Source organism: Heterodontus francisci, chromosome 33, assembly GCF_036365525.1.
Source record: "Heterodontus francisci isolate sHetFra1 chromosome 33, sHetFra1.hap1, whole genome shotgun sequence".
In the NCBI taxonomy this organism is placed as follows: Eukaryota; Metazoa; Chordata; class Chondrichthyes; order Heterodontiformes; family Heterodontidae; genus Heterodontus; species Heterodontus francisci.
In genome coordinates, this window is record NC_090403.1 from 44,517,182 (window position 1) to 44,544,918 (window position 27,737).

A 27,737-nucleotide genomic window follows, 5' to 3' on the forward strand; every position below is an offset into this window, starting at 1 on the left:
ACCTCTGTAGTAAGTGTCTGCGGCTCGAGGAGTTTCGGCTCAGATTAGATGAGCTGGAGTCCGAGCTTCGGACACGGCACTGCATCAGGGAGGGGGAAAGTTACCTGGACACTTTGGTCCAGGAGGCAGTCACACCCCTTAGGCTAGGTACTTCAGGTCTAGTCTGCGGTCAGGGACAGAACGGTGTGACTATGAGTGAGGCAGGTATGGGGACCCAAAAGGTAGCAATGGAGGAGCCTCAGCCCTTGCAATTGTCCAACAGGTTGGAAGTTCTTTCAGCTTGTGTGGACAAGAGCAGACACTGCAGGGTGGATGAGCAAACTGACCACAGTACCGTGGTGCAGGAGGCCATTCAAGTGGGGGGAGTAAAAAGGAATGTAGTTGTAGTAGGGAACAGCATAGTTAGGGGAAAAATACTGTTCTCTGCAGCTGAGAGTGAGAGTCCCGAAGGCTGTGTTGCCTGCCCAGTGTCAGGGTTAAAGACATCCCTTGGGGCTGGAGAGGAACTTGGAGTGGAAGAGGAAAGATCCAGTTTTTGTGGTTCACATAGGTACCAACAACATAGGTAGGACTAAGAAAGAGTTCTGCTAAGGGAGTATGAGCAGCTGAGGGGTAAATTAAAAAGCAGAACCACAAAAGTAACAATCTCTGGATTACTGCCTGAGCCACAAGCAAATTGGTGTAGGGTAAATAGGTTAGAGAGTTAAATGTGCGGCTCAAAGGTTGGTGTGGGAGAAATGTGTTTTGATTCATCGAGCACTGGCACCAATACTGAGGAAAGAGGGAGATGTACCATTGGGATGGTCTTCACCTGAACCCCGCAGGCACCAGTGTCCTGGTGAATTGTATAACTAAGGCTGTAGAGAGGGCTTTGAACTAAATAGTTGGGGGTGGGGGTTCATGTGAGGGTAGATTTGGAAAGTTAAAGAGAAAGGACAAGGCAATAGTGCAGGGTAGCAATATCGATAACAGTAACCAGAGTGTGACGGGAATGGACAGAGCGAATAAATATAAGAGTGTACCAGCAAATATGGTCAGAGTAGGGAAAGAGGGCTTTAAATTAACAAAGAGGGATGAAGGTTGGGTGAAAGGAGATTTGGAAATCCAAAGATAATTGTTGAGGCAATAGAAAAGAACATTGATGGGGGTAAAGACAAGCTGAGTGGGACAGGAAGGGACAGAGAGTTTAATGGTAATACTGTATCAGAGAGTAAGTGGGTACATGCTGGGAATAGTAGTAAAAAAATAGAATTGAAGTCACTATCAGAATGCACACAGCATCCACAATAAGATAGATGAACTTGTGGCACAAATAGAGATAAATGGTTTAGATCTAATCGCCATTACAGAGACATGGTTACAAGGTGACCAAGGTTGAGAAATAAATATTCCAGGGTACACAGCCCTTTGAAAAGGCAGGCAGAATTGCAAAGGAGGAGGAGTAGCCCTGATGCTAAAGGATGACATAAGGATGTTAGTGAGAAAGGATCTTGGCTCAGAAAATCAGGAAGTAGAATCACTATGGGTGGAGATTAGGAATAACAAGGGTCAGAAAACTCTGGTAGGAGTAGTTTATAGGCCCCCTAACAGTAGTTATACCATTGGATAGAGCATTAAAAAAGAAATTATTGGTGCTTGTAACAAAAGTGATGTCATAGTTGTGGGGGACTTCAATCTTCATATAGACTGGACTAATCAAATTGGAAAAAGTGGTCTGTAAGATGTGTTTATAGAATGCATTTGTGACAGTTTCCTGGAGAAATATGTTGTGGAACCAACTAGGGATAAAGCTATTTTAGATGTAGTATTGTGCAATGAGGCAGGATTAATCAGTAATATCATAGTAAAAGATCCACTGGCAAACAGTGATCATAATACAACTGAATTCCACATTAAATTTGAAAATGACATACTCCAATCACAAACAAGAATCTTAAACTTAAGCAAAGCCAATCACATAGGTATGAGGGGAGAGCTGGCTAAGGTTGATTGGGTAAATAGACTAAAAGGTATGGTGGTAAATAAACAGAGGGAAATATTTAAAGAAGCAATTCAAGATGTTCAACAAAAATACATTCCATTGAAAAACAAAAACTCAGTGAGAAAGATCCATCTGTGGCTTACTAAGGAGGTTAAGGATAGTATTAGATTAAAAGAAGAGGCTTATAATTTTGCAAAGAATAGTAGTAAGTCTGAGGATTGGGAATGTTTTAGAAACCAGCAAATGGCTGCCACCAAGTTGATAAAAAGGGAAAAAATAGGATGAGTAAACTAACCAGGAATATAAAAACTGATTGTAAGAGCTTTTACCTGCAAGTATATAAAAAGGAAGAGAGTAGCTAAAGTAAATGTTGGTCCCTTGGGAGCAGAGACAGGAGAAATTTTCATGGGGAATAAGGAAATGGCAGAGACATTGAACAAATATTTTGTGCCTTTCTTCACAGTCGAAGATATAAGTTATATACCAGAAAGAGGGTAACATGGGGGCTAATAAGAGTGAGGAAATTGAGGGAAAAAGTACTGGAGAAACTCAAGGGACTAAAATCCGACAAATCCCTGGGACCTGATGACCTACATCCTGGGGTTCTAAAATATATAGCTGCAGAGACAGTGGATGCGCTGGCTATGATTTTCCAAAATTCCCTAGATTCTGGAAAAGTCCCAGCAGATTGGAAGTTAGCAAGTGTAACAACGCTATTCAAGAAAGGAGGGAGAGAGAAAACAGTTAACTACAAAAAAGTGCTGGAATCTATTATTAAGGAAGTCTTAACAATGCACTTAGAAAAGCATGGTTTGATTAGAACAAGTCTATATGGTTTTAGGAAAGGGAAATCCTGTTTGACAGATTTATTAGAGTTTTTTGAGGATGTTATGAATAGGGTAGATAAAGGGGTACTAGTAGATGCAGTATACTTGGATTTCCAAAAGGCATTCAACAAGGTGCCACACAAGATAAGGGCTCATGGAGTTGGCGGTGAAATATTAGCGTAGATAAAGGATTGGTTAACGGACAGGAAGCAGAGAATAGGGATAAATGGGGCATTTTCAAGTTGGCAAGCTGTGACAAGTAGAATGCCAAAAGGATCAGTGCTAGGGCCTCAGCTATTTACAATCTATATTCGTGGCTTAGACAAAGAGACTGAGAGTAATGTATCTAAGTTTGCTGATGATATAAAGCTAGGTGGGAATTCAAGCTGTGAGGAGGACACAAAGAGGCCGCAAAGAGATATAGACAGGTTAAGTGAGTGGGCAACAAGATGGCAGATAGAGTATAATGTGGCGAAGTGTGAGGTTATTAACTCTGGTTGTAAGAATAGAAAAACAGAATATTTTTTTAAAAGGTGTGAAGCTTGTAAATATTGATGTTCAGAGAGACTTTGGGTGTACTCGCACAAGGAGCATAAAAAGTTAGCATGCAGGTACAGCAAGCAATTAGGAAGACAAACGGCATGTTGGCCTTTATTGCAAGGAGATTGGAATACAAGAATATAGAAGTCTTGCTACAATTGTATGGGGCTTTGGTGAGACCTGGAATACGGTGTGCAATTTTGGTCTCCATTTTTAAGAAAAGATATACTTGCATTGGAAGCAGTACATTGAAGCTTCAATAGATTGGTCCCTGGGATGAGAAGGTTGTCCTATGATGAGAGGCTGAGTAAATTGGGTCTATATTATCTGGAATCTTGAAGAATGAGAGGTGATCTCATTGAAACATTCAAGATTATGAAGGGGCTTGAGAGTGTAGATATTGAGATGTTGTTTCCCCTGGCTAGGGAATCTAGAGCATGGGGGCTCAGTCTCAGGATAAGGGGCCGATCATTTAGGACTGAGATGAGGAGAAATCTCTTCACTCAAAGGATTGTGAATCTTTGGAATTCTCTACCCCAGAGGGTTGTGGATGCTCCATCATTGAATATATTTAAGGCTGGGATAGGCAGAATTTTGCTCTCTCAGTGAATTAAAGGATATGGGAAGAGAATAGGAAAGTGGAGTCAAAACCCAAGATCAGCCATGATCATATTGAATGGCGGAGCAGGCTCGACAGTCTGTTTGGTCTACTCCTGCTTCGAATACTTATGTTCTGACCGATAAATGTTTTGAAACATCTCCTTCATATCTAAAAGCTTGAATTTTGTTCTTGGAATGAACATCAGTTATGAATACCACATTCAGATTTGTTGATGGTTTAGTCACACTGCGACATGAATATTCATGTCTGATTTGCTTTGATAATTCTGTTTGTGTTACCTTGAGACACATATAGAAAATTCATTACTGACAAGCACATGGCAAGCTTAAATCAATTAGCATCAAAGAACGGATGTGAGGAAACATCAGAAAAGGCAACTGAGAGGTACATAAGGTATGAAAGGGTGTAGAGAAGGTAACCAAACTGCTTCAGTGATAGTAGAATAAGGTGCATTGTTCAGACAAGTTAAAGGTAACTTTAGGACTGGTGCCAAGAAGCTCGTCATCACACAATAGACTGCTAGGTAAGGTAGTGGAGGTGAAACACTGAAATCAATTAAGAACAGTTAATGTCATGATGTGGGTATGCAGGGCCTTTTTGAAGGGACGAGCTAAGAGAGCCTATGGCTTCCCTCATTCTTATCTATCTTGTAAACCTGTAGCACTTCCTCAAGCTATTTCAGATGACCTCACAAATAGAGAACAATAGCTTAGGAGATCCTAAAGATCTAGTGGCAAGGATGTCTTTTTTATTGTCTCCCCTTGAAATGCATTTGTAGTGGATGAGTTTAGTTTTAATTATTTTCTTCCATTGTTCACAACAGAGGAAAAGCGCAAGAACAAAAAGACTAGTGGGTCCCATTTTAGTGTTGCACGTAGACAGGGCCGAACGGTTCTCTACCATCTGACCAGCCATCTTCAAAAAGGAGACAAAAATAAAGTTACGCTGAATAACGTGAGTATGCCCCTTTTCTTTGAATTTGCCTACTTTATTGTGTGGTATATTACCATTACAAGCTGAGGGTGACAGTGTCTTCCACTTCTTTCCCCAACATGACGTTTGATAGTGTAGTTGTTTATATCCTAAAGTCACACTGATCTCAGTTGGGCTGGACAAAAAGGTAAAAAGTTGGTGAGGATCCTAAGACTGGCCCTGATACTTCACATTGCGGTGAATATTAATATAGTGACATACAGCGCCTTCAAGTACAGGGTGCAGAAAGCATCCTCTACTAGACATATAGTACAGGTCACTGGAGGGAGAGGCGAAGGAGGTGCCATGTCTGTTCCTGATGCTGGTTTCCTGGCTAAATTTTATTCGAGTGGCACAGAGCTCCTTGAAATCAGGTACTGAATGTATACTTCCCCTGAATGTATTGTGCAGGGTATAGATAACCGCTGGGCAGTAAAGTAAATATGCAGGCATTTGGGCCAGTAGCATGTGGTGAACGGAATTGAATGTCCTATTAGACTCTGAACTGCAAAGTGGGCCAGCTCTCATGAATAGTGAAATCAGTCATGGCATTCTTGAGAAACTTTATCATCGGTTCATCTTCCAACCAAGTATTGTGCAACACTGTACAATTATTCAACAAAAGTCAGTGATTCTCTGAATGTTCCTTACTTGTGTCAGGAATGTTTTACAACAGTGACTACACTTCAAAAATACTTCATTGGTTGTAAAGAGCTTTGGGACGTCTGGTGGTTGTGAAAGACGCTATGTAAATAAAAGCCCATTGTTTGGACACCCCTTTAAACTCTCCAATACTGGGTTATGGTGATGTCAACTGAGATTCAAAGCGAGTCCCACTGTATTGAAATAGTCAAAATAAACTGCCTTGAGTCAGAGAGAAAGCTCGGCTGGCCATTCTTTCCCTTAACCTTTACCTTACTTAAGGTTCCCTTTAACTTGTAAAGCTGTAAAGATTCTGTGTTTCTGACAAAACACTTTGTGCTGAGTTCATTCCTGTTAGACTTTGACAGATTGCATTAGTAGGTTGTATAGGGAAGTATAATTCTCCGTCAGCTTGAATCAGAGGGAACTAAATTGAAGCAGACAATATGTGATTAAAAGCAACTGTTTTCATTAACAGGCTGAGGCTTGAGTGGCCTTTTCTCCTGCAGTTTACGTTTCTGTGATCTGACTGTACTTGAATTGTTTAATTTTCTGACCATCTCTAGATAGGGGGATATTTCAAGAGGAAATTTGATTTTAATAAATTTAATTTATTTTAGGATTATACCTGTCTCAATCCAAAATTACAATTTTAAAAAGTGCCCCTCATTTTAGCAATTTTGTAGAATTAAATACATCGAATGTTAATCAATGATCTTTCTATCTCAGATCTTGCACAAACTAGAGATAATTTATCATTTTCTTTTTCCTTATCAAGATTTTGGAATAATCTACCGCTTCCTAAAGGCCAGCTCGGGTCTGCAAATGAAACCCGACCCGAGCCCGACAGAACCACATCTGACCAGAGCCCGACCCGGCCAGAATCCTTTCATTTTTTCCCACGCCCGACCCGACCCGACCCGACCCGACCATCAGTTAACCTACCTTTCCATTTTTCACTTTGTTACTTATCTGCACAAGCTTAAAGAAACTATAACTAAACAACCTTTCTAGTCCAAAAAGTGCATTAACATTGGAGCCACTTACCGGAGGTGGTGATACAGTGTGTCCGACCCAGCACGACCCAACCTGAGCCCAATATGCCAGACCTGGAAGAGCAACCTGACCCAACCTGAAGCCGATACATGTCATCGGGTCCCGTCGGGTTCGGGTTCGGGTCGGGTAGCCATGCTCTGCCACTTCCTATCAAACCAAAAATAATGAGTTTCCTGTTTTACATATGTTCTGCCAGTAACTGCCTAAAGAAGGCTTTAGAAGCAAATCAAGTTTCTAGAAGCTGTGATATCCCCTCTATCACCAAGTTAATTAATCCTGATATGATTTCTGTCTGACTATCTGCTATAGTTTCGCATCACACTTACATAGGGAAAATAGTAAAGCTGGGAGGTAGGCATGTGTGAGTGTTAGGTTTGGCATTGGTTGACACTTGAAAAGGGAAAATCTTCTAACTTGCCAGGCAGGAAATGCATGCGGTCACAAATAACACCAGTTTTATACCCTGCCCAGTGTTACTCTCTACTGACTTCACTGAAGAGTAAAATCAGGCAGGATGTGAAACCAGCATTGTGTCCGATCCAGTCCATTTCCCGATGGATAGGTTGGGTTAAAGTTGCCCCTTTGTTGTCTAAATTAAACCCATAAAATAGCTGCTTTGTTGAGGTGTCCAGGAGCTACAGCTGCTTGTGAATCCTTTCCCAGACTGACCAGAGGACAAGGAGCAAAAACATTTTGCTGCGGGTGTGGGGGAAGTGGGAGAGGAACGAAGGGGAAATAAAAAATGGAAAAGTTTTAGCATAGATTATTATTCACAGCAATGTTTAGCAAGTTCTAGAGTATATTCTAAGGCAGTGACACGTCTGAAATGAGACAATGTTGTTAAACAACACTTTGCCATCTATATTGCTTAATATATAAGTCCCTTATAAACACACTGCAGATTCTGTATGAGCCAGTTGCTGCCTTCTGATAAATAATACAGGATTATATTCATATATGTAGTAAATTCAGCATTTCTTTGTGTTGCGAGCTTCAGAACAATTTTAATGAACTAGTTTAATGCTGAACAATCAGTAGTTACTGTACTTGAGAGGAGGCTCCCTCCCCAAGGCTTTGGTCTGTTACAGTTCAGAGGAGCCTGTCCAGCCAGTTAACCATATGAGTGGCTGAAGCATACAAACAAAATCTCAGGTTGATCTGCATTCTATGTTTAATTAGCTAATGTCAGACAAGGCATCAGTTGAGGCATTACCATAGAAATCTTGTGTGAAGTGGGACAAATAAGCCAGTTCTGGACAGTATTGGATTTCATGGTGATGCCCTCTGCAGTCAAATAGACTTTAACTACACTTACACGTGAATAATGGCCACTCGGGCAAAGTACTGGAGGGTGCCTAGGGCCCATGAAGCTGTATTTCTGTGTGAGTCCACGACTTCATAAAAGGAGGAGGCATAGAGTCATAAGCAGAATTTAATTCCCTCCTTGGGAGTGGGCTGGGAGTCAGGGTGGAGCTGTAGAATCGGGAGGGAAAGCAGGGGGGTGGAGTGCCCATCACCTTGCTGACTCCCCCAGATTAAGTCAGGGGAGGGAAAGGTCGGGGGCAGCCTTCATGCCCAGAGGTCAATTGAGGCCCTTAAGTGGTCAATTAATTCCCACTTAAGGGCTTTATCCCACTGCTGGCATTTAACCACCAGCAGGGGGAGCCCTCCACCAGGTGGGGAGGCCGCTCATTAAAACCAGGCAGCCTTCCTGTGGGCTGGTGGGGTGGGGACCCACCTGCTTGGGCAATCTGTGGCTCACAGAGGGCCCCCAGCTACAAAGACTGCCCCTGCACCAACACCTCACCGCTGCCCTCAACAGCCCCTCCCCCATCCCCTGACCGGGGTTGCCTGACTGGTCCTGGTTAGCCAGCCCCAACTTACCTGCAGTCTGAGACTCCATGTCTGCTCCTTGTGTGGTGACTGCTGCAGTACCAACAGTGGCCACCTCTCCCAGTGACGCTGCTGGGACTGCTGAGCTGCCGGCCCTCTGACTGGCCAGCGGCTCGGAGGCAGGACTCCAGTCCTTAAAGGGGCACGATCCTGGCGCCAGGCAGTTAATTGCCTGAATGTTGTTAAATGCAGCTAGGGGACCTCCAAACAGCCAAGGCAGAGTTCCCCTCACCTTTTTGGCCTGGCATCGGGACCCCTGCCAGCTGCATAAAATCCAGCCCATTGAGTCATACCAACTCAGAAGGAGGCCATTTGGTCCATCGGAACCATGCCAGCTCTCTGTAGAGCAATCAATCAGTTCCATTTCCCCACTCTACCCCTGTAGCCCTGCAAGTTTATTTCCCTGAAGTGCCCATTCAATTTCCTTTTGAAATCATTTATCGCCTCCGCTTCCAGCACCCTCCTAGGCAGTGAGTTCTAGATCATTACCACTAGTTGCATAAAAAAAGTTCTACCTAACATTCCCCCCCCCCCTCCCCCGTATCTCTTGCACAAAACTTTAAATCTGTGTCCCTAGTCCTTGTACCATTAACTAATGGGAACAGTTTTTCTTTGTCTACCTTATCTAAGCCTGTCATAATCTTGTACACCTCTGTTAAATCTCCCCTCAATCTCCTTTGCTCCAAGGAGACAACCCCAGCTTCTCTAACCTAACCTGGTTGCTAAAATCTCTCACCCCTGGAACCATTCTGTAAATCTCCTCTGCACCCTCTTAAGGAACCTCTCATCCTTCCTAACGTGTGGTGACCAGAACTGGATGCAACTCTAGTTGTGGCCTAACCAGAACCTTAATGAAGGTCCGACATAACTTCCATCCTTTTGTACTCAATACTTCTATTTATGAAGTGCAAGATCCCACATGCTTTGCTAACTACTCCCTTGATATGTCCTGCCATTTTCAAAGATCTATGAACATGAACCCCCACCACCGCCGTCCACCCCGCCCCCCCCCCCCCAATTCCCTCTGTTCCTGCACATTCTTAAGAACGGTGCAATAGTCTATATTGTCTCTCCCTATCCCTTCTGCCAAAATGCATCATTTCACACTTATCTATATTAAATTTCATCTGCCCATTCTGCTAGCCTATATATGTCAATTGGTATCATGCTCACTGTCTGCCACACCTCCAAATTTGGTATCATTGAAAAATTTTGAAATGTTACTCTGTATTCCAAGATTAAAGTCATTTATATACAGCAAAAACAGCAGTGGTTCCCGCACTGACCCTTGGGGAACACAACTGTCTACCATTCTCCAGTCTGAAAAACAACCATTTACCCCGACTCGCTGTTTTCTATCCTTAAGCCTGTCCTTTATCCTATTCCATGAACCTCAATTTTGTTCAGCAGCCTTTTATGTGTCAAACGCTTTCTTAAAATCCATACAGACAACGTCCATTGCTTTCAACCTTCTCTGTTACTTCATCAAAACATTCAATTAGACTAGTCAAGCACGATTTCTCTTTTACATGCTGGCTATCCTTAATTACACAGAACTCTCCAAGTGCTAGTTAATTTTGTCCCGGATTATTGTTCCTAAAACCGAACCCACCACTGATGTTAAACTGACTGGCCTGTAGTTACTAGGAATGTTCTTGCACACTTTCTAGAATACGGGTGTCTCTTGCCACTCTCCAATCGTCTGGCACCTCCCCCATATCCAGGGAAGATTGGAAGGTTATGGCAAGCCCTTCCATTATCTCCACTCCCACTTCCTTCAGCAACCTGGGATGCAAGCCATCCGGACCAAGTGAATTATCCACTGTAAACATAGACCGCCTTTCCAGGAAAACCTTCCTATCAATTTTCACCTTATCCATTACCTCCACCATCTTCGCTTCTACTGATATTTTGTCAGCATGCTCTTCCTTAGCAAACACCGATATAAAGTAATCATTTAGTATTCTAACCTTGCCCTGCACCTCTAAACATATAGCACCCTATTTGTCTCTAGTAGACCCCACCCTGCCTCTTTACATGCCGATAGAAGATTTTTGTGTTCCCTTTAATGTTAACTGCCATTTTATTTTCACGCTCTGTCTTTGCCAGTCTTATTTTTCTCTTCACTTCTGCTCTCAAATTATTGTGTTTGTCCTGGTTCTCGCTTGAAGAAGTCACCTGACCTGCTTCATACACCTTCTTTTCTTTGTTTCATCATATTGTCTATCTCCCTCATCATCCAAGGAGCCCTGGCTTTGGTCACTTACCTTTCGCCCTTCTTGGAATGTATCTAGCCTGTAGATGAAACAGCTCCTTCGTAAAGGTAAAAGCAAAATACTGCGGATGCTGGAAATCTGAAATAAAAACAAGAAATTCTGGAACCACTCAGCTGGTCTGGCAGCATCTGTGGAAAGAGAAGCAGAGTTAACGTTTCGGGTCAGTTCCGAAGAAGGGTCACTGACCCGAAACGTTAACTCTGCTTCTCTTTCCACAGATGCTGCCAGACCTGCTGAGTGGTTCCAGCATTTCTTGTTTCTATTCCTTCTTAAAGATGATCCATTCTTCTGTTACAGTTTTTCCTGTCAATCTTTGTTTCCATTGTACTCTTGTGAGATCCCCTCTCATCACATTGACATTCGCCCTCTTCCAATTTAGAAGTTCTACTTTAGATTGTTCCTTGCTCTTCTCCATTATTAATCTAAATCTTGTGATACAATGGGCAGGATTTTATTCTGGCGATGGGGGTCTCGATGCCCAGAAAAAGCGACGCCAAGATCCTTGTGTTTCCTCTTCCCCAAAAGGCTCGAATCTAGTGCCAATCAAGTGCTTAAGTGGACAGCAGTGGGCCTTCTATGGAATCAAGAACCCTGTCACCGGAAGTCCTGTCCTTGGAGATCTGCCATCCAATCAGAGGCTAGCAGCTACAGTGCCACCACGGAGGCAGGAGGGGTCTCGCAGGGTGGGGGTCGCAGGGGAGTAGGGGGAAGGGGGTCACTAGTAAGTGCAGGTGAGTTGGCTCTCAGTGCCCCCCCTTCCCGATGCCGGGTCCCTCATTCAGGCACTAAGTGCCTTTTAATGAGGAACCACACTGCCCCCCACTCCCCCACCCCCCACCACCCCCCACACCCACCATTCTCCGAACCGGGAAGCAGCCCGCACAGTTTTTTTGTGCCGTGCTTCCCCTCTGAGTGGAGAAATTTGGTGAAAAATGGGGAGGAGAAATGTTAAAAAAAAGAGTTGAAGGGCATTGACCACACTTGTTACACCAGCCTGGTTTTGAGGTGTTGTCATTCCATAGCAGCATCCGAGTACATGATATATGTGATTTGGGGAAGTGCACATACTTCAGTACAGTGTGTCACTGCCAAAACCATCAAATAATGTCTATAAATACTCACTGAACGTTCTGTCCAATCAACTGTCACTCAAACTGATGGATGGATCTGGGAAGATTCAGCATGTCTCTCAAGGAAAATTCATTTAGACCTGGTTGAATAATAAAAACCCTTTATGTCTTTCCTTGTCTCTCGCTGGCTCCATTCTATTCATTCTTTATGTGTCTCCTCTTTATTTAAAAAAAAACACATTTATTTGAACAAGCAAATGAGGAGGAATTTCAGTCATGCAGGGGACTTGCAAATACTTTCTCAAATATACAGAAAGCAGATGCTGGAAATCTAAAACAAATAAAGAAAGAAACACTGGGGGAGTCTGGGGGATAAAACTCAGCAGGTCAGTAAGCATCTGTGGAGAAAACAGATGAGTTAACTTTTCAGGCGTGGACCCTGTGTCCAAACACCAGAGTCATCAACTCATCTCTTCTCTCCGCAGATGTTGACTCACCTTCTGATTCCAACATTTTCTCCTTTCCAGAAAATGCCTGCACAGATTTCACCAGTTAGTCACACAACACTGTCTGGTTCCCATCTTTCCCAGAACTCCATGATTGAATCCCTCCAATCAGGTTTCCGCCCCTGTCACAGTACCGAAGCAGCTCTTATCAAAGTGACAAATTACATCCTATGTGACTGTGACAAAGGTAAACTTTCCCTCCTCATCCTTCTTGATCTGTCTGCAGCCTTTGATATGGTTGACCACACCATCCTCCTCCAACGCCTCTCCACTGTCATCCAGCTGGGTGGGACTGCTCTCACCTGCTTCCAGTCTTATCTATCTAATCGTAACCAGAGTCTCTTCCTGCTCCTGCACTGTGCCCCTGGTATTCCCAAGGATCTATCCTTGGCCCCCTCCTGTTACTGATCTACTCACTGCCCCTCGGCGACATCATCCAAAAGCACAACATGAATTTTCACATATACGCTGACAACACCCAGCTCTACGTCACCACTACCTCTCTCGACTTCTCCACTGTTGCTAAATTATCAGACTGCTTGTCTGATATCCAGTACTGGATGAGTAGAAATTTCCTCCAATTAAATATTGGGAAGACTGAAGCCATTGTTTTTGGTCCCCACTCCAAACTCCGTTCCCGAGCTACCAACACCATCCCTCTCCCTACAACAGTCTGAGATTAAACCAGTCTGTTTGCAACCTTGGTGTCACATTTGACCCTGCGATGAACTTCCAACCTCATTTGCACCATCACTAAAAACCACCCCCCCACCCATTTCCAACTCCATAACATCGCCTAACTTCACCCTCGTCTCAACTCGTCTGCTGCTGAAATGCTTATTCGTGCTTTTTTTACTTCTAGACTTGACGATTCCAATGCACTTCCAGCTGCTTTCCCACATTCTATCATCCATAAACTTGAGGTCATCCAAACTCTGCTGCCCGTGTTTTAACTTGTACCAAGTCCCGTCCCTCTATCACTCCTGTGCTCGCTGACCTACATTGGCTCCCGGTCAAGCAACGTCTTTGTTTTAAAATTCTCTTCCTTGTTTTCAAATACCTGCATGGCCCTCACCTCTCCCTACCTCTGTAATTTCGTCCTGTCCTACAACGCTCTGAGACATCTGCACTCCTCTATTTCTGGCCTCTTGAGCATCTGTGATTTTAATCGTTCCACCATTGGTGACAGCACCTTCAGTTGCCTGAGCCCCAAACTCTGGAATACCCTCCCTACACCTCTCTGCCTCTCTACCTTGCTTTCCTCCTTTAAGACACTCCTTAAAACCTACCTGTTTGACCAGGCTTTTGTCATCTGACTCAACTTCTTACGTGGCTCAATGTCAAATTTTGTTTTATAACGCACCTGTGAAGTGCCTCTGGGTGTTTTATTACGTTAAAGGCGTTATTTAAATGTACGTTGTTATTGTTGGTATGACTAAAGTACTGGTGGCAATCATTCAAAGCTCTTGTTTTTCCATGAGTTGTTAGGAGCAGGGTTTCCTGTTGAGAAGGAAAAGAGTAAATCCCTCAATCACTCACTGACGCCACCTACTGGTAATGAGTTTTAGTTGGATGTTTCTGGTCTTGGATCCTTCTCTGGTAGGACAAAGTGATGTACCTATTTCAGAAACATTAAGATAAAATCCTTTCTGCAGACATAAGTACAGTGTTGGAGTCTTTGTTCCTGTATAGAAAAGAATTAGATAATTACATATTGACACACTCATCAAATAAATGAAATGAAAGTATAATTTTCTAGTACTTTCTTAGTATATTAACTGCAATGGTTCAGCGTTAATTGAGAGAGGGTTTCAGTTCTTCACCACTCCCCTAATCTTCTCTGGAAAAGGCCTGGCAATGTCACAATTTTATTGGGATCGGTATATGAATATGGATCCTTGTAGAATCATCAGAAGTGTTCTGTTGCTGTTTCTTTCTCTGTCCTGGCTGTTCGCTGTTGATGTAGTGTTGCTGAGTGACTCCTGTTGGTCGCTGTTGGTTCCTTATTCTCCCTTTATTATTGCTCCATTTGCCTGTATTCAATGGCCAGGAAACTGAAAGCTCCCAGTTGGGAATTTTTATAAGTAAAATTGATCATATATTGTAAGCTGCTACCTATCTCTAATGCTGCTATTGACAATTTGCTGCAAAAATCATGACTTCATAGTTAGGGAGCATAAAAATATATTTAAAATGTAGCTTCTAGACTGGATTTTGTAGTAAGACACTAACTCTGGTTATTCAATAGGTTGCGGCACCAGTGTAAAAATATGTTTACATGTGACAGATAAGAGAACAAGATGCACCACAACAATCCGGAATATAAGAGATCTCTGCTTATAATTTGCTTCTCAATTTTTACTGGTATTCTGGTATAAAATCTAAGATTTTGCACTGGTGCACTAGTTTCCCCCTCAGATATAAAACAACTTCAGTATCAATGCAAGACGATTTCCATTTTGCAGTACAGTACCACTGCAGTGTGACTCCAGAGTCGGTGCCCTGTCATTAGAACCCCCTGGAGTGATCAGATGCACACCTGCATAGGGTGTAACATTGTACTTTGCTAAAACTAATTTAGAAAGTGCTTAGGGATGTCCTGGACACTTTTAAGTTTAGCTCGATTTAAATATTTGAGGAATACAGCTTCTTCTGCCCATACTCCAACACCATTCCATTGTAACCACTGGGAGGGGGGGGCTTTATGCATATGTGTCAGCCATGGCTGAGGTGGAAGCACTCTCGACTGAGTCAGAAGGTGGTGAGGTCAAGTTCCACTCCAGAACTTCAGCTCAAAAGTCTAGGCTGACACTCCAGTGCACTACTGAGGGAGTGCTGTACTGTCAGAGGTGCCATCTTTCAGCTGAGATGCTAAACCTGTCTGCCCTCTCGGGTGAACATAAAAGATCGCATGCTACTATTTCAAAGAGCATGGGAGTAATCCTGGCCAATATTTATCCCTCAACCAACATCACAAAAAAATAGATTATCTGGTCATTATCACATTACTGTTTGAGAGAGCTTGCTGTGTGCAAATTGGGTGCCACGTTTCCTACATCACAACAATGACTACACTTCAAAAGCGCTTCATTGGCTGCTTTGAGACATCCAGGGCGGCACAGTGGTCCACTGGTTAGCACCGCAGCCTCACAGCTCCAGCGACCCGGGTTCAGTTCTGGGTACTGCCTGTGCGGAGTTTGCAAGTTCTCCCTGTGACCGTGTGGGTTTTCGCCGGGTGCTCCGGTTTCCTCCCACAGCCAAAGACTTGCAGGTGATAGGTAAATTGGCCATTATAAATTGCCCCTAGTATAGGTAGGTGGTAGGGGAATTGAGGGAAGTTGGGGATGTGGTAGGAATATGGGATTAATGTAGGATTAGTATAAATGGGTGGTTGATGGTCGGCACAGACTCGGTGGGCCGAAGGGCCTGTTTCAGTGCTGTATCTCTAAATAAATAAATAAAATAAAGGTGCTTTATAATTGCAAGTCATTTTCTTTTTTTATATGTGCTTGCACCTATGCCCTGGGCAGGAGAATTGTGATCAACAACAAATAGTAGAAATGAGGTAATGCCTGTTATAGCTCAGCATTTGAGTTATCTACTCTAATCCCAATTCCCTGCTCTATCCCTCCACCAGTATTTTTCCTCAACTGTTTATCTAACTTATTTGTGAATGTTGAGTAGCTTTAATTGAATAGCCACTTGTTGAAATGCCTTCAAAATTTGAAAGTCCTTTGTGTGACTCTTTTTTGGGAATGGTGCAAATGCTTCTTGTACAATATATTCTACATTCCTCTAGACAGGAAAAGATGGGGTGTCTCAACAATTCACTGGTATCAGGAAAGCTGCTTATATCTGAATTGTTAATTTTATGGATTTTGTTGTGTTCTTTTGGTGTCGCTTTAAACTGATATTTTCATTGTCCATTATTGGACAATGCCCCAGAACATATATTTTTTTTTATTCATTCATGGGATGTGGGTGTCGCTGGCCAGGACAGCATTTATTGCCCATCCCTAATAGCCCTTGAGAAGGTGGTGGTGAGCTGCCTTCTTGAACCGCTGCAGTCCATGTGGGGTAGGTACACCCACAGTGCTGTTAGGTAGGGATTGCAGGGGTTTGACCCAGCGACAGTGAAGGAACGGCGATATAGTTTCAAGTCAGGATGGTGTGTGACTTGGAGGGGAACTTGCAGGTGGTGGTGCTCCCATGCATTTGCTGCCCTTGTCCTTCTAGTTGGTAGAGGTTGCGGGTTTGGAAGGTGTTGTCTAAGGAGCCTTGGTGCATTGCTGCAGTGCATCTTGTAGATGGTACACACTGCTGCCACTGTGCATTGGTGGTGGAGGGAGTTAATGTTTGTGGATGGGGTGCCAATCAAGCAGGCTGCTTTGTCCTGGATTGTGTCGAGCTTCTTGAGTGTTGTTGGAGCTGCACCCATCCAAGCAAATGGAGAGTATTCCATCACACTCCTGACCTATGCCTTGTAGATGGTGGACAGGCTTTGGGGAGTCAAGAGGTGACTCCACAGGATTCCTAGCCTCTGACCTGCTCTTGTAGCCACGGTATTTATGTGGCTGGTCCAGTTCAGTTTCTGGTCAATGGTAGCCCCCAGGATGTTGATAGTGGAGGATTCAGCGATGGTAATGCCATTGAATGTCAAGGGGAGATGGTTAGATTCTCTTTTGTTGGAGATGGTCATTGCCTGGCACTTGTGTGGTGGAAATGTTACTTGCCACTTATCAGCCCAAGCCTGGATATTGTCCAGGTCTTGCTGCATTTCTACATATATCTTAATGTTAGCCAATGGGCCACTCTTCTAGCACCTCAGCTCTCAGTGTACATACTGCTCCCCGTGTCTCTAGATGTTAATTCAGTGCCTGCCAACTTGGAATGTTGCTGGTTAGAGAGGTAGAGCACTTTTAATGAAGTAAGTGTCAAGAAGTGAGTTGCTTGTTATAGCAACACCCCTTCAATCTGTCTTTACAAAGTGCAGGAAATGAAATAGTAATCAAAGCTGCTAACTCCACATTAGAAGATTTGAACCCATACCAAATAAAGCTCCTGTAAAAATATTTGCTGCCTAAAACTGCATGTGCTGTCTATCTATAAGCTAAGATGGTGGCTGATTTGTAGCAACGACTGTGACTTTCTATAATTGAATAGAGACCAGATATGGTGCATCTTGCTATGCTGGCTCAATTGGGTTATGTCACAGGAAAGAATGTATTGACATTTCTAATATGGATCACACTGGCAAGTTGCTCCTCAGCAAAACAGTCACAATTTTGTTAAATTTTACCTGGTTTATGAGTTGCAATGTTTCTACAGTCATGTACTCTACTGTTAAAAAAAAAAATCCCTTGCACAGATACAGAAAGGAATATGAGGAAGGCTGGGTCGAGGACAGAATGGTTACCAGTTGCAAAAATCAAGATGGGCAGATCTGAAGATGTACCAGCCAACTTTGAAAGAGCAAAATTCATGTTTGCAACCCATTGGGGAAGTGAATTTTGTGCAGTAATGAGGTGCACCAGTCTCAGCTGATATACTTAGGAAGTTACAAGGAAGAAAGGAAGTCAAACTGAATTTTTTCATCCAGGGGTACGAAAGTTTGGAAGTAAGTTGCCAGTTAATGGCATTTCAAGCAGAAAGATAAATAGTTTCAAGAAGCAATTAGAGGCATTTCTGGAAAGAGAAGGAATTGTGTGCTGATTTTGTTGTTAAAAGGGATAGGTTTTTTGGACTCGAAGGACCTTTCCTGCTCCTGGGGAAAAAAAATCATGCATCTTTTATTTGTTTCATGCATTCCTTAATGCATTTTCACTCCAAAGATGCATAAAGAAATGTGCAACACGATAAAGGAGCAAAAACAAATGTCAGCTGCTGACAAGGAAGTAAGCCCAAATATAACTGCTCTCATCTGTCTCCAAATCAGTCATTTCACAAAGAACATTGCATCTATTAGTGAGTGAAAAATATCCCAACATTTCTAGATAAATGCATTTGGCAGCAGCTCTTTTTGAGAGCTCTCCTCTGTTGTACAAGCCATTCCTTTCTAGCTGAGGAAAGGGAGAATATGTTGGAGAAATATATGCCCAACTGATGAAGATTTAGACAAGAAACCCATGCTACCTGAATAACAGAACTTAGCAAACTGGTTCTCTGTGCCTTAAAGGTCAAAAGGGGCAATTTCCCTGGGGTTAGCATGAAAATAGTTCCTGAAAAATTGGCAATATGCACAAGAAAAATGGGTGATAATCCTTTGCCTCATTTACGTCCGCCTCATAACTTCCTGAATGGCTTTGCAGATGGTTGCACTAGACTGCATCTGAAGGGGTGTGCCAATGTAAATGAGATAAGCATTAGAACTAGGTCAGATGTCAGGAGGTGTGTCAGAGGATCATCCCCCTTTGGAGCAAGTTGCTAGTTCATGCAGCAAGTGTGTATTTACTGAATGGGTTCAAAAGGCGACTGGATAGGTTCCTAGTTGTGGCTGACATCACAGTGTACAAAAAGTAGGTGAGATGTTGGACTATGCTTTTCGTGCTCACTGCTATTTTCCAGAACTTGTTTTCGATCACCTTAAAAAAAAAAATGGTTGGAGAAAGACATTCCGAGAATTTCTCCTCTGAATCAGGCTGGGTTCTCTTTTTTTTGCCTCTCTCAAGGAATTACATGGCTACGGTTGGATGGAGTCGAGGGGGGGGGGGTGGGGGTGGTTTATGAGGTTAGCATGCTTAATTGCCCCATGATATTATGGGACAGGCTCGATGTACTTTCCTGTCTTACATACAAGTGAATGTCAGAATTGGCACCCAGCTTTTCTGCTTCATGCCAGCTTGAATTCAGGAGCAATTTGCTTCCCCCACAAAACCTGGCACTATAGGTTCCTGAGCTGCTACTGAGGGAAAAGACTGCTCTTGCAAAGAAAATACTTTATTTTTTTGACTTTTTAAACAAAAAGATAAGCTTTCAGCCTTGGAAGCTCTTGTAGATTGCCGTAACTCTTTTTCACTCACTAATGAATGCCATGTTTGGTCGCTCCCCGTTCTTTGTGAGATGACTGATTTGGAGGTAGAGGGGTCTGAATATTAGTGACTGTGTGAACACATTCATATGAAATTCTTTTGTGCTGTATTTTAACCTGTGTTTAAGTATTAGACGCTGGAATTTTATATGAATATCTCAAATCCTACAGCAAAACCTTCAAGTCCTACATATGTTTTGAAGAAGTGCCTGTCAATCACTGCTAGACATGATGGCAGAAACCCTTAAATATGAAGACAGACAAAGATTTGGCACATTAATGTATAGATGCTAAGAATTAATATAAAAGCCCACATACTTGGAAGTGTTGTGTACTGTGAGAAGGATAGTGATAAACCTCAAGAGACGTAGACAGGCTGGTGGAATGGGCGGTCAAGGGGCAGATGAAATTTGATGCAGAAAAGTGTGAAGTCATTTATTTTGGTGGAGGAATGAGGAGAGGCAATATAAATTGAAGGGTACAATTCTAAAAGGGGTGCAGGAATAGAGGGACCTGGGGGCATATCTGTACAAATCATTGAAGGTTGCAGGGCAGGTTGAGAAAACAGTTCATAAAGCATACAGGATTCTGGGCTTTTAAAATAGAATCATGTAATACAAGAACAAGGGATGGTATCATAAACCGGTAAAAACACTGGTTTGGCTTCAACTGGAGTATTGTGTCCAGTACTAGGCAGCACACTTTAGGAAGGACGAGAAGGCATTCAAGAGCGTGCAGAAAAGATTCACGAGAATGTTTCCAGAGGTGAGGAACATCGGTTGCGTGAATAGGTTAGAGAAGCTGGGGCTGTTCTCCTTGGAGAAGAGAAGGTCGAGAGGAGATTTGATCGAGCTGTTCAAAATGGTGAGGCGTCTGGACAGAGTAGATAGGGAGAAACTCTTCCCATTGGCTGAAAGATCGGCACAGTGGCGCAGTGGTTAGCACCGCAGCCTCACAGCTCCAGCGACCCGGGTTCAATTCTGGGTACTGCCTGTGCGGAGTTTGCAAGATCTGCGTGGGTTTCCTCCGGGTGCTCCGGTTTCCTCCCACATGCCAAAGACTTGCAGATTGATAGGTAAATTGGCCATTATAAATTGCCCCTAGTATAGGTAGGTGGTAGGGAAATATAGGGACAAGTGGGGATGTGGTAGGAATATGGAATTAGTGTAGGATTAGTATAAAATGGGTGGTTGATGGTCGGCACAGACTCGGTGGGCCGAAGGGCCTGTTTCAGTGCTGTATCTCTAAACTAAACTAAACTAAACTAAAAGAACCAGAGGACATTGATTTAAGGTGATTGGCAAAAGAAGCAACGGCGACATGAGGAAAACCTTTTTTACACAGAGAGTGGTTCGGATCTGGAATGCACTGAGAGTGTGGTGGAGGCAGGTTCAATCGAGGCCTTCAAAAGGGAATTGGACAATTATCTGGAGAAAAAGTTTGCAGGGTTACAGGAGAAAAGGCAGGGGAGTGGGACTAGATCAGTTGCTCTTGCATTGAGCTGGCATGGACACAATGGGCTGAATGGCCTCCTTCTGTGCTGTAACCATTCTATGATTCTGTGCTTTGTATGGTGCCTTAGTCTTAAAAGAGACAAAGGTTTCCAAATAATTGGTATAAAAGCAAAATACTGCTAATGCTGGAAATCTGAATTTAAAACGGAAAATGCTGGAAATATTCAGTAGGTCAGGCAGTATCTATGGAGCAAGAAACAGAATGGATATTTCAGGTCAGTGATCTTTCATTAGAACTGGAAAAAGTTACAGATGGAACAGGTTTTAAGCAAGTACAGAGGCGGGGGAGGTGGAAGACAAAAGGGAAGGTCTGTGATAGGGTGGAAGCCGGGAGAGATTAAATGACGAAAGGGAGGATGGTGTAAGGTAAAAGGAGATGAAAATCGGACAAGTAAAGAAACAAAAGATTGGTCTAAAGAGGTGTAAATGGGAATTGCAGGATCATCATATCCCATCCAAAAAAAGGGAACAGAGTTAATGATCTGAAAGTGTTGACCTCAATGTTGTGTCTGGTAGGATGTAAAGTGCAAAGAATTGGTACTATCCACCTGTAGATGCTGAGAGGCTGTTTCCCCTGGTTGGAGAGTCTCGAACTGGAGATAGGGCGGTGAAGCGGATTTGATGTAGTTCAGACACAATCTTATTGAATAGTGCAGCAGACACAAGGAACCATGTGGCCTACTCCTGCTCCTATTTCTCATGGACAACTGAAAGATTGGTCAGAAATTATAGAACAATTTATTTTCATTTTATGAGAGGCCTATTGCTGTTGTGTGTAACTGCTTGTCTTTCTTCTTTGGCAGAACATGTTTGGGAATAAGCCCTCCCTCCCAGAGTATAAAGTGGCGTCTATCCAGAAATCCCGCTTCATCCTCATGCACTACAGCATGTTCAAAGCCGGCTGGGATTGGCTGATCTTACTGGCCACGTTTTATGTTGCTGTGACCGTCCCTTATAACGTTTGCTTCACCGAAAGTGACGACAGCTCCTCCACTTCCCGCAGCACGACTGTGAGCGATATTGCTGTGGAAATGCTTTTCATTTTTGGTAAGCCAAAAATTTACTCTGTCAGTCCTCCATCACAGAACACAACGGAGCAGAGTTTCTTCAGGCAGTGACAGTGGCCTCCCGCAGTGGTACTCTGGGGCAGGTAGGTGTGCATTAGGAATGAAGACTTCAACGTATCAGTGAAAGAAGACAATGAGGAAAAACAGCTGCGCAAAAGTCTCTCGTGACTATTCGTACTTTAACTGTGGAATCGGAGTGAAGCAGTTTCAATTTGTACCAACGCTCGTGTAGCCTGAATCAGGGCAGTCAGGGTCTGAGTTAATACCATAGTGGAGAGGTGTGAGGGAGGGAGACTCTCACTCCACTTTGCTTCAGAATCAATTCGGGCCTTGCCACCTGATTTAAACCAACATTCGGATTGCTGCCGAGCCAAAATCATATTGCACTAGCTTGAGGTGTAACTTGTAGTGTAAGTATATCATTAAATGATGGAATTACTTCTATATCACTGCTCCACTCTGTGGGTTATGCGATTTTGTATTATCTGTGCAGCCCCTGACATCATCCAGTGGAGCATCTCCTGTGAAAAGTTGGGATAACATCACTTTAGCTTTACAGTATAAGATATAAACTCAGAATGCACACCATTTGAACACTAGTTTTTAGCAATGAGTTCCATTTGCTCAAACGTTTTATTGAACAGTTTCTTATGCTTATTAAACTAATTCTTCATCTTGTCTGTTTCATCACCCTTTTCTGGCTTTTCTGATTATTTCTGTGTTTGATACTTCTGTTTCCAATACTCGTCTTGGGCAGTATCATTCACTTGCTTATTCTTTTCCCAATAATTCTGTTTCCCTAGTTCTTTAGCTGAATTACTAGTATTATTCCAGTCCGTAGTAATACTTATAATTAGAACAAAGAACAAAGAACAGTACAGCACAGGAACAGGCCATTCGGCCCTCCAGGCCTGCGCCGATCTTGATGCCTGCCTAAACTAAAACCTTCTGCACTTCCGGGGACCGTATCCCTCTATTCCCATCCTATTCATGTATTTGTCAAGATGCCTCTTAAACGTCGCTATCGTACCTGCTTCCACCACCTCCCCCGGCAGCAAGTTCCAGGCACTCACCACCCTCTGTGTAAAGAACTTGCCTCGCACATCCCCTCTAAACTTTGCCCCTCGCACCTTAAACCTATGTCCCCTAGTAACTGACTCTTCCACCCTGGGAAAAAGCTTCTGACTATCCACTCTGTCCATGCCGCTCATAACTTTGTAAACCTCTATCATGTCGCCCCTCCACCTCCGTCGTTCCAGTGAAAACAATCCGAGTTTATCCAACCTCTCCTCATAGCTAATGCCCTCCAGACCGGAAGTTAATTGAAGGATTACCAAAAGCTTCAGCATACTCTTGATCACTGTAAATCTCCTGATGATGTTTATAATATTCAATAATACTTTATGGAACATGGTCAGGCCACTGGAAAATTACACGCTGTCTTTAACACAAAATTCAAAAATAATCAGTCCTCTCTAGTCCCCAGAGTTGCCCCTCACCACCATGTCCAGCATGATTTGATACTGATGTTAATACAGATGTTGTTACTGTAGGTGATCAAACCCCACTGTATATTATAAGTGGGCTTTCGTAATGAGGCCAGCTGTACTGCCTCCATTGCAACATTGGCTGAGAACCATCAACTTAGCATAGCCTGATGATTGAACCTTTATTCTGTATGCCTCAGTTATATGCTGTCTGTACCACTTTCCCCATCAGGGAACTGAAACACATTGTTCCTCAAATATCTTTCAAACTGCAACTAATTTCTTTAACTTCGATTCTGTCTCGTGAGTCTTATTTGATGAATGTGATATGGTTACATTTTTAGTTTGATCTATACTTGTGTATTTGAAACGTCCTTTTTGGCTCTGCAAACGTCTCGTTCCTGTTTTATATTTAAAATGAAACAAATTATGCCAAGTAATGTTTGCAGATCTGTGTCTAAGGGGGGAAAAAAACTATATTAAAATATGAAAAGTTCTTTGCTGCACCAACAATCTGACAATTTTTTTTGTGAAGTTAATTTCCGGCTGATTTTACTTTTTATTTTAAATTGAGACCAAGCTGCTGGTCTCAATTTGCAAAGGCTGAGCAGTCTGGAGCTGTAAGTTGCAACCATCAGTATCTGTGTCTTTTCAACAGACTGCTGTATGTAGTAGATTCACTGCCATGCCTCTGATTGCAGTTGATCAGTAGTAGGCTGACAGGGTTAATGGGACACTCGGAAAAAATTATTTTTCCTCATCTCCTGTCCCTCAGTGTCACCTTCCATGTGTGAAGGTGCTGATATATACTGGAGAATGGCTCTGTTGCGTCTGCTACATTGATGCTTCACCTGAGGGGCTACACTTTGCATCCCTGCCAAGATAGTGGCTGAGCAAGGACACCTAGCTGAGCCCCATCTTGCCTCATCCAACATCCACATACATGGATTTTATAGCAGAGGTTGATGGAGAGTAATCAGGAGTGGAAAACCTGCCCTTTTAGCTGCCACTCCTGAGCCCAGTGTTACTGTGCTCAATTGTAGATCAGCAAACCTAGGACAGAGCAGGATGTTCCCAGGCTCCCCTTGTTCCATATAAGTCAGTACCACACTGGCTAATGCATTTAGCAACATGAGTTATCAGTACAGAACTTTTCAGTAATGCTCTCCATAGGAGTGAAATTGCTTTTTATTCTGCACTCAAGAATATCGGCAGTAAAGTACATTTTTCCATTAAGTCACTTGCTACTATGAAGGCTATTTTTACTTTTTTTCTTTGTAATGCTCCTTTCTCTTTTTTTTTGTCCAACAGATATTATCCTGAACTTTCGTACCACGTATGTCAGTCAGTCAGGTCAAGTGGTTTATGATGCTCGATCCATCTGCATCCATTATGGAACCACATGGTTTATCGTGGATCTAATAGCTGCATTGCCATTTGACCTTCTTTACGCCTTTAACATTACTGTGGTAAGTGTACATTTAACACCATTTTCCTTTTAACGGGCGTGCCATTCTGTTGACGAGCTTCATGGATACATTCGTTCCTGAAATGAGGGGACTAAGATCTTTCCGAATGGATAAACATGATGTGTAGAATGGCCTTTCTTATCTCATCTTTGGTTTCAGCCCAGTTGGTAACATTCTCACCTCTGAGTCAGAAGCTTATGGGTTTAAGTCCCATTCCTGGATTTGAGCACGCAAGTCAAGGCTGACACTCCAGTGGGGTAATGAGGGAGTACTGCACTGCCGTAGGTGCCATCTTTTGGATGAGATGTTAAACTGAGGTCCCATCTGCCCTTTCAGATGGACATAAAAGATCCCAGGGCACTGTTTTGAAGAAGAGCAGGAGAGTTGTCTCCAGTGTCCTGGCCAATATTTATCCCTCGATCAAAACCACAAAAACAGATTGGTCATTATCACATTGCTGTTTGTGGGAGCTTGCTGTGTGTAAATTGGCTGCTGTGTTTCCTACATTGCAACAGTGAGGACAGTTCAAAAGTATTTCATTGGCTGCAAAGTGCTTTGGGATGGCCCGTGCTATATAAATGCAAGTCTTTTTTCTGTATCTATCATTTATACACAACTCCTTTCAGATTTTAAGCCTCTTGGAAGGAAGGGAGGGTGGGACTGAAAAAGAAACAGAAGGTACAAACAACACAAAAGCATTGTGCATAGATCCCAGGAGCAGACACTATTGCTGCGTAATATTGATAATTTCGCAGTCCACACATATATAGCTCAAAATGGTGATTCACTTGTGAAATAACAGTCAACAGCTACATCTGGTGCTGCTCCACAATTCATATCAAGACATGTTTAGGGTTGTACCATCTTGCTACGAGCTTAGCAATAATAGTTAACGCCACTTGAGTGAAAGAACATCATGAGCCATTTGGGACTGCAATACTTCTAATCGGGCTGCCAGTGCTCCTTCTGCCAATAAGAAATGCCCTGTTTATTAAGCTTACTCTGAATTAAAAAGTTTCTCCAATTCCAATGTCTAATGGAAAGATAATGCTTATCGTTAATCAAATATGATTTTATCTGATTCATGTGAACTTCTGGCAGTTGATACCCAATTGGATTATTTCAGTAATTAGTTGATGGAACTGACTGTTATGAATCCAAGATCTGTTAAACGGAGAAGTGTATAATTAACAAATTTTCAATATAATTATTCTGTAACCACTTAGTTGCATATTAAACAGAGAAGCCTGTGTTGTTTTTCCACATTCTCCCAGGCCAGGACCTATTTGGCAAGCTAGTGTGTACTAATAACTAATATGAATAAAGAAAGATGGGATTTTTTTTAATATTAGACAGTAAAGGTGTAGTATCAAGTCAGTCACTGGTAGAAATTGCTTTGTATCAGTCTTCCCAACTCGGATATCCAGAGGTGACAGAGGCCAGGATTTTCTTCTTGGTTGGAAACCTAGACCATCTTCTTGAGATCTCCTGACACCAGCTGAATTCCCTGGGTGGGGTAATTGGCATATTTTAGGTTGACTCCTGGCAAATTCCCACCTTCATGGACACCCTGCTAGGGCTGGACATAAAATGGCTACAACAGGCCTTAGACCGTTGCCATAACACTGCACCGTGTCCATGGGGGGACGGCATTTTGAATTTTTAAAAATTGTGGTTGAATTTCACTTCAGCTTATACAATTGATCACTTGCATAGGCTAAGCAGCCATTTCATTTTTACATCCCTACCCACTCCCCACCACCATAGAAATGGTGAATGCCAGGAACATACAGGTGCCCTAGTGCTCAGTCTTTTGTGGCCTGCATTCTTCCCTGCTTGAATTGGAATTAAATCTTTGAGTCGTTCCATTGAGGGTTCTTGTCCTCCCACAATATTGAACAACACTAATCAAATACATGACTGTGGTGCATTATCCCTCCTCATCCTCTTTGGCCTATGCACACGGTTGATCACACCATCCTCCTGGAAGTCCTCTCCTCTGTTATCCAGTTCAGTGAGCTTGCCCTCACTTGTTTTCACTTTCCCCTGTCCAATCATAGCCAAAGCATCTCTAGTAATGGCTTCTGTTCACACCCACATTGTCGCCATGGGAATTCCTCAAGAATCCATCCCTACCTCTCACTTGTTCCTTGCCTCTATGTCACCTCTTGGTGACATCTTCTACAGCTAAGGAGTCAGTTTCCACATGTGCACTGATGACACACAGCTGACTCTCAAACCCTCTGTTCTATCAGACTGTTTGTCCAACAACCAGCATTAGATGAGTCATCGTTTTCTCCAGCATTTCAGAAGACTAACATCAAAGACTTTGACTGTCGGCAAAAATTCCATCCCCTCAGCACTATCCCAGGCCGAACCAAACATTGGCGGCCGGTTCAACTGTGAACTGAATTCTGACTTCTATCCTGTCCGTTCACAAGGATCACTTACTTCCACCTCCACCCTGTTTCCTCTCTTAGTTCAGCCCATCTGACATTGAAACTCCATTCTTGCTTTTGTCAGAACCAGATTTAATTACTCCAATGCTCTCCTGGCTAGCCTGCTATTCTCCAACCCCCCCAAAAATTCAGCTCATCCAAAACTCTGCTGTCATTCCCATCTTCCCAAACAAGTCCCACTGGCCCATCACCCCTGACCTCGATGACCTTTGGCTTGCCCCAGCTTCTACAGATTTAAAAAGTCACATCCTTTTGCTTAAATCCCTCCATGTTTCTCCTCTGTAAGAGTCCTACAACAACCTCAAGCTCTCTAGTCACCTGACTCCAGC

The 27,737-nt window shown here is 43.0% G+C and overlaps 1 protein-coding gene across 1 annotated transcript in view; it reads left to right on the plus strand.

Annotated features, from left to right (window-relative positions):
- LOC137347995 (potassium voltage-gated channel subfamily H member 4-like) overlaps nucleotides 1-27,737 on the plus strand; it is a 152,446-nt gene that overhangs the window by 62,134 nt on the left and 62,575 nt on the right. The window contains exons 4-6 of the mRNA XM_068013067.1: nucleotides 4,794-4,924; nucleotides 21,730-21,973; nucleotides 24,792-24,949. Of these exons, the coding sequence (XP_067869168.1) occupies nucleotides 4,794-4,924; nucleotides 21,730-21,973; nucleotides 24,792-24,949 (533 nt within the window). The remainder of the gene's footprint in view (nucleotides 1-4,793; nucleotides 4,925-21,729; nucleotides 21,974-24,791; nucleotides 24,950-27,737) is intronic.